Source organism: Limulus polyphemus, unplaced genomic scaffold (assembly GCF_000517525.1).
Source record: "Limulus polyphemus unplaced genomic scaffold, Limulus_polyphemus-2.1.2 Scaffold309, whole genome shotgun sequence".
Taxonomy (NCBI): Eukaryota; Metazoa; Arthropoda; class Merostomata; order Xiphosura; family Limulidae; genus Limulus; species Limulus polyphemus.
Window position 1 is genome coordinate 220,671 of NW_013665919.1, and position 8,256 is coordinate 228,926.

Below are 8,256 nucleotides of genomic sequence, written 5' to 3' on the forward strand. Positions count from 1 at the left end.
TTTGTGATAGTGAAAAATATAATATAAAAGCAGTATAAAAGTGAATATAAACCAACAGGTGGTTAAAATATAATAAAGAATCTTTGGAACATATGCATAGCTTCAACACGTACATTGAGAGGCCATAATTTTATCTATTGTAATGACACTTGAATTTAACACTGAAGAGGTGACCCAGTTGTAAGACAAATTTTTTTTTGTCAGGCAATGGAACATTTGATGCACACACACAAAAAAAGTTTCATTTGTTATTAAACCTATCTTATTTTATTGGTTACAAAAGAACAAACAAATTATTTAATACATCTGTTTTTGTTTTGATTGTTATTTGGATCACTCAATTGATATGTTCTTAGGCATGGTTTCTGATAATCTGAATCAAAAGCATTATGTACCTTAGCTGCATACCAGGAGAAAAAGTCAACTTCAGTGATAAAAAAATTAGGGGACATACATGGAATAGGGCTCTTTAAATAGAAAGAGAGAAAAGTGTCACTTTTATAATAAAAATGTGAAATGAGACGGCTTTAAACAGGAAAGATGTAGCATCTGTATTTAATATAAAACTTGAGGTCTCACTAACAAACAGTGCAACGATGGTGTCTACTGAACAAGTAATGATTTTATTATAATAAAAGCACCTCATTGTTTAATTCTAGAAAGAAGTATGTTCAAGTTTCATGAGTTTATAATTAGACGAGTCTTTGTTACATCCTTCTGTTATTATTTATTATGTACACTCTTTGCAAACTGGTTCAAAGGAAAATCTTAACCTCTTTAGTAAAAGCTACCAACAATAAAATCACATGAAATACTCTTTCAGACATAAAAGAATATATATAATGATCGAGTCAAAATGGTTTACAAATGTACAGATGCACATAAAACCACAGTGTGTGTTAGATTATGAAATGTAGAATTGTCAGAAAAACAGAAAAAATATTGCAGTGATTTCCAATAAAACTTTACAAATCTTTAATCACTGAAATTAATGTATTTATGCACATTTAACGAGAGAAAATGAAAATGGCTGTTTGATGATTGTAATAATGACCAAAGATAATGTAATTTGTACTCACAAAAGAATGAGAGTTTACAAAAAAGATGATTTTTAAGGGATTCCACCCTCTGATTTCTACTGTACAAGAAATGCAAGCAACTCCATATGCAACAAGTTTGACAACTTTCACAATCAAAACAATATGATGCCATTTTGGTCCACAGAAAAGTACACAATGGCAACACCATCCCATGGTTAAAATTGGAAAAACTTTATATAAAAAACTTTGTCTAACATTATTTTATGACACATCAATAAAAGAACCCAACTTCTCTTTGCATGTACATTATCTAATTACATAGAGAAAATTAAATAATTAAACATTACATGTATATAAATATTTGTTTTCCATATAACATTTGCAACTTTCTTCATCAAAATCTGAGTCTCTTAATTATCATAAAAGTTTCTAAACTTCCCAGTTCAACAATTTTTTCTTCCCAAGTTGTTTAAACCAGAATGTCCATCTCATGACAAACACTGAAAACAACTTACCAGAATCATTGCTTTCTCAGCTGACATTTGTAGAAAAGTTCTGTTGAAATACAAGTCACTTTCAACGAGCTACACGTGGTTATACTTTCTGTTTATTAATTCATATATACACAGGAATACTCCTTCTAAAACTCCAGTCAGTACAGTAGCTCACACAAATTGACTGAAATTATCAACCAAAACCACTGCTGAAAAAGCATTAGTTCACATAAACCATTCTTAAATACAATGAAGGTTAGATTCGGAGCAAGTTTCTGGCTGAAATTATACAGCTATGTCCACTACACTGAAGCTACTTGGAAATTAATTCTAGAATATTTCTTTCAATAAGTGAACCAATATTTAAAACCCTTTCTTACAAGACAAAGTTTGGAGTTGTTATTTTCTTTTGACATCACAGATAAAGGATGCCATGGCTCTAACTTGTTTTCCAAACAAGTGGTAAGTTCTTAGTTGAAGCTCCATTTTTGAAGATACAGGTTGATATAATCTACCTTCCCAAAGTAATATTATTCAAAGCCAATGGGAATGTAAGCTTCAACTTGTTCCATCAACACACATGATGCAGTTGATTTACTACACGTTTTGTATGTCACTTCAGTCTTGACTCTTAGATAACTCTGCTAAGCAGTGACTCAACATTTGAGCTCCTTCTTTAGATGACATAGCTAGAAGAGTTAGCTCTGGTTCATAGTATTTCAAGTAACTGCAAGTTAGAGATCAATATAAACAGTTGTAATCCACATATTTTCTGATATCAAAAAAGAAATTAAATTTAATCTTGTTCACCTCTTAGAAACTAGAAAACAATTTTTTCTTTTTTCTTATGCTCATAGGTGCAATTAATATACAGCAAACAGAAATACAAAACTATTTAATAATCACTAGATCACACTCAGATGAGAAGCAACACATGTACTGCAAAAACAGTTAATGTTTCTGTGCATTTTTTCTCTCTGTGTATCGTATTTAACAAATATTTCTGAAACTAAAAACACAATTATATATATTGAATTTTTTTTAACTCTATACATAATTCCTTGTTCTAAACACTTTTGACAATATCTTCTTTAATCACATGTAATCTGTTGTCATACTTATAATTTCTGTTTAAATGGGATTATGGAATGATATCTAACATCTTTTATTTTTAGCACTCTTATAAAAGTTAATATCAGACTGTATAATTATGTTTAATGGTTCTTGGACAAAAACAATCTACAGGTTCTAATTTATCAAAATTGAACTGTCTTGTAAATGCTTTTGGAGAGAGGGCATTGTATGTATTTAGTGTCTTCTGGTAAAAAAAATCTGATGTAAACTGTATGCATTATTCATTGGGTGAAATCTTATGTAATCAGTTTTGATTATGAGTTAGAAAAATAAGTGAAGTATTTGAAAAGTCTTGTATTCTCTTCAGTGAGTTGATCAAGAGTCCAGTATTATAGAAACAACTTGATTATGTAGCCTGAAAACTGGGTAGTTAGGCCTGAGTATGGTATTAGTGAAATAACATGACTGTGTAGCCTAAAACATGTGTAGTTAGCCAGTCCCGTATTGTTTGGGAAGAGAGATGTTTTGTACAAGTGGCTAATAAACCTGTTATTCAAACCAATACATGGACTGTTCATCATTGTTTTAACTGGACCATTGTAACAACATATACAAGTTTATTATAAATAACAAATGTAATTAACCTGGTGAACCATTCTTAAATACAAAACTAATACAGCTGCATGAAACAAAGCTCTAAGTTAACGTATACCTTAATTTTAACCCTACTTATTCATATTAATATCAATCACTCATGTACCTGCAAGCCAACTCAGAATAGATGATCAAATTTCTTAGTACTAGAGCTGCAGTCAGTCGGATGCTTTTGGTTAGTGGACTTTCTTCTTCTTCCTACAGAGTTAAAAACAAAAATCAAGCATGTTTTTTGTAATCATTTACAGGTGGTTGGTTTGAATATATTAAATGCAGATGAATTTCTAATAATGTGTACAAACTGTTACATGACCATGCAGTACTTGAGAAAACTTGCATGTTACCATCCCAGTATTCAAAGGCTTTAATATTAATAAGTTTTTCTGATTATATTGTTAAATTTCCAAATTAGTCTAGTCTGAGCTTGTCGTTTTTTATAGAAGCTCTTTTGCATGGAAAAGCCACTGACACGTGCATATGAGGTCCCATCATGGTATTGTGCTTATGCAGTCATCTGTACTGAAATATGTTATTTTTGTCTTAATCTGATTGTTTCTTACCATTTTGTCTTTTTGCTGCACAAACTGAAGAGCATGCCTGCGTATTGCCAAAAAAGCTGCATCGGGAGAATAGCCAGGGTGTCTGGGAGGAAGCGAGGGTGGTGGGATGGTTGTTTTTCCACGCTGAGAGATTTCTCCCCGCCGTAAGGCCTGTGTCTGGAGATACTGGTCTGTGCAATGGTGATCCTAAAGAAAAATTAAATATTTGAATTCATTGTGGTGATGAAAGATAAAATACAATCACAAAAAGATTATTAGATTTTATATTAGCTAATGCATGAACTAGGTTCATAAAGCAAGAAAGAAACAGTTTATGCACAAGACTAATCAATATAATTCAAGAACAGATAACAAGGTAAAATATGCTTTGACTCTAGATTTTTTTGTTTTAGTTTGTAGCATTAACACAGACACTTCAGCAACTGTCACACTCAAAAACGCTAGAATAATATTTCACTGGTGCATTTTTGTGTCCTAAATACAAAAGCTGTTTTTCCACATGCTGTTTTCATTGAGAAATTAGGCCTTAAAGTTGGGAACTTTCACCATTAGCCCTATCCTTGTCCTGTGTGTCACATGTGATTCACAATACATAATGCTAAAGTGCCCGAGTATCATGTTTGATACACAGCTACATTTATTTGATATGCAGCTGATGCTCATGAACATGGCAATACGAACTAGTTGTTTTGGTTCAACGTACGAGATTAGAATAGAGCTTCATACAAGCATCACATGGATGCTCTAAAACACATATGAGTGATGATCGATTAAGTTACTTTCATGTAAGAGAAAATGTAAACCTAGGATTTTTAGTTGCTAAGATTATCTATTCCACTCTCTTACAGTAATGCTATAAGGATATGCTTTACTCATACCTACTAGGATAAGTCGTCAAATAAGCATATTCATAAAACACATTAAATGATCTACAACAGGGAAAGGGTTAAGCACACATGGAAAAATCCTTACTCTTCTTGCAAATAAGCGAACATTGCCTAGCAGTGAAAGCTGGTGTGTTTTGTTTCGCAAGTTCAAGGTTTGAATTTAACCTCTATCAATTTACTTTTTTAAAAATTTGCTGATAAAAAGTTGTACAAAACTTATTGGCTATGTAAAATAAAACATTATGTTTTGTATATTTGAAATACCCATTCCACCAAATATCTGGGTAAAAAAGTTATAAAATTGAAACAATCAGTCAGAAAAAAGTAATCATTTATGAACTGAACAAACTGTTAATAAGCTTAAAATGGGTCAAAGAACATGGAAAAAAATCAAAGTTTTGACCTCCAAGTTGAAATGCCTGAGTATTTTCAACATTTAATAAGTAATTTATTTGATGTTGTCAATACATTTTGTACAAAATTTGAGCAAAATATCTAAAAAAAGTAACCTGATGGAGGTTGGATTCAAAGTTTAATTTTGCACAACAAAACACGCCATTTTTAACTACCTGGTCCACACTAACTTACTTGCAAGGAGAGTGGGGATTTTCCTTCTTATGCATAATTGTGAAAGTTCCCAACCTTAGGGCCTGATTTTTTTTGAGAAAAAATTACATTTGGAAAAATAATTTTCAAATTTGGATTTAGGGCATAAAAAAGGACTGGTGAAAAGTTATTTTGCCCATTTCTGGGGGTAATAGATACTGAGGTATCAGTGTAAGTTGGCAATTGGAACCATCATATTTGCAATCTAGAAACCCAAATACAAGGTAAATATTTGATGACGTTAAGAAGAAAACTCCAGGATTTCTATGATCTTCACTTCAACCAATCATCTTTGAAGTATACAGTAAAATGTTCCATGGATATACCTATCTTAGGTTAGATTATATTTCAGTCACACACACACACACATATATACATACATTCAAATATCATAATGTCAGTTTGTGAAAAACCCAAGAAGCTGCAACTTAAATTTTTAATTACAAAATATCTAATTAAAAATTAACGATGACAATTGAACAGTTAAAATAATAAAAACTTAAACTATCATTAAAGTTCGAAATCGTTAACTTCCCAATAAAACTTACAATTAACCCAATATAAAGGAAAGCAAAACTTACAAGAAAACAATAAAAAAAAATGTCAAAATAAAAGTGTAGGCAAGAGACCAGGCATGAAAAGGATAATAAGTTGAAATACATACTAAATAAAAAATTAACAACTTGAAAGTTTTGCACCCTGAAGAAGAAGTGAAATACATAAAAACATAACACTCAGTAGTAAAAGGAAAGCTACAAGCTAAACCTACAGAAAATAAAACTTACTTGAATGTGAGTGAGTAAAGAAAATTGCTTCCTTTTTAAGGAGTCACAATTTTCCCACTGACACAGGAAATTTCCCTGAACAGCTGGAACATGGCATTTAGCATTGTGGCTCAGCACAGCAGAAGGGGTAGGAAATGTCCTTCAACCGAGAAAAAACAAAAGAAAAGACTTTGTTGTTTACCAAATGCAGGTTAAATTAGAAATATAATTTACTCAAATGCATTGTATCTATCAAAAAATATATTTAAAACAAAAGTTCTTTTTCCTGTTCGCTGATATTTTTAAAACTGAACCAAAAACTGTTTAGCATGATTCCGACTATGCTAGTTTACAAAGCTGGATTATAATTACAGAAGCATTAACTTTTATAGTCCTACTAAAACCTTTCAATTTAACCTCTTCTGGCCCAAAATCAATCTAATGATAGAAAAATGAAAAATCATTATTGTTGAAAAGTTGAAAACTGTAGCATGTATCTGCAAGGGATGGTGTAATCAATATTAGACTATATCTCTTAGATGTCAGCTTCCAAGATCACATTTACGCAGACCAAGCTGTAGTGGAAGACTTGACAGGATTAATTTGATTTCTCTTTCTCAAGAACACAGCTAGTGACTTTGAGATGTGGCTGGAAGCATGTAAACTTTTGTTTGTAAATCTTTGTCAACTTTAATTCCTTGTTTACAATCTTGTTATTGGTACCAGGATGTGGACCAGCTTCACTGAACTGTTTTTTTATTTATTTATTACTTCTTCTGTAATCACAGTTTTCACTTTGTAGATTAACAAGATTCCCACTGTACCTATTTGCTTTCTAAAAATATTCACATTAGTCCATAGTGTAGAAGTTTTTATACATTATGCTTATATATGGACATACTTGTTAGATATTCCATTACTATAATATAATACGAACAAAAGTTTCTAAATCTGATTCCATGTGAATGTATTACATATTCTGTAGAAGAATGTTTAATGATAGAAACAATGTGTTATGCAATCCCATGATGCAAGTGAACCAGAACTTCACTGCTAAAAGCTTTTAAAGTATTTGTCTATGAAGAATAATTTAAGTTTTACTTTTAAGTCAACAATTACTTGAAAACCTTATTTGAACCAACTGTGATTAAATTCAGATTACACATGGCAAGAAACAAATGATATTTAGTTTTAACAGATGCTGACACTGTCAACTAAGTTGTAAAGAAATCATAATCTTATCTAATCAGTTAACCTCCTGAGAACATGCTTAAAGTCTGTTAGAGTGGGATGAATATATATAGTTTATATTCAATTCATAATTATTATTATTACTTATTTAAAGCTATGTTTTAAATGCCAAAAGATGAGAAAACAATGAGAGATCAAAATGCTTATAATTTTTGGATAAAATTCACATGAAATGCATATGTTTTTTTTCCACATTCCTCTTTGTTTGTCTATTTTAGATTCAAAATCAAGGGCATCTAAAAATAGCATTTGAAATTCATCTTTTGTCTCCTATAAGTCACCTGACTTAGCAGTAAGCCGAATATATAATTATATCACTCACCTGGTGAATACTAAATATCCCAGATATTATTAGTACAGATAGTTACCTACTGTTAAAACATCACATGGTTCAGTAGTAAACAAACGAAATAATTATAAGAGCACTCTAGGTCCACATAGCGTATCTAGTGAACACTAAATATTTGAAATCATTGGTATAGATAGTTACCTACTGTTAAAACATCACATGGTTCAGCAGTAAACAAAAGAAATAATTATAAGAGCACTCTAGGTCCACATAACACATCTAGTGAACACTAAATATCCCAGACATTATTTGTACAGATAGTTACCTACTGTTAAAACATCACATGGTTCAGCAGTAAACAAAAGAAATAATTATAAGAGCACTCTAGGTCTACACAGCTCATCTAATGAACATTAAATATCCCAGACATTATTAGTACAGATAGAATATATAATTAAAACAAGACTACATGTAACACGGATCACAATCTGTGATAAATGAGTTAAACTTTACAATATATTTGAAATAAAAACCATCAGTGTATATTCCAGGCTTTTCCATATTTACTTTTTATATATACACCTGGAAAAAAGTTAAGCACCCCCGTGTTTTTTTCAAGTGATTCAGATTCGACGTT

At 31.1% G+C, this 8,256-nt stretch overlaps 1 protein-coding gene across 2 annotated transcripts in view; it reads right to left on the minus strand.

The window, feature by feature from the left end:
- Positions 1-726: 726 nt before the first annotated feature.
- Positions 727-8,256, minus strand: part of LOC106457261 (AT-rich interactive domain-containing protein 2-like) — an 82,250-nt gene continuing 74,720 nt past the window's right edge. For both annotated transcript variants that reach the window (XM_022383106.1, XM_022383105.1), the window contains exons 18-21: positions 6,101-6,239; positions 3,823-4,008; positions 3,369-3,460; positions 727-2,261 (exon numbers count right to left, since the gene is read on the minus strand). In XM_022383106.1, coding sequence (XP_022238814.1) covers positions 2,153-2,261; positions 3,369-3,460; positions 3,823-4,008; positions 6,101-6,239 — 526 coding nt within the window. In that variant the 3' untranslated portion in view covers positions 727-2,152. The remainder of the gene's footprint in view (positions 2,262-3,368; positions 3,461-3,822; positions 4,009-6,100; positions 6,240-8,256) is intronic.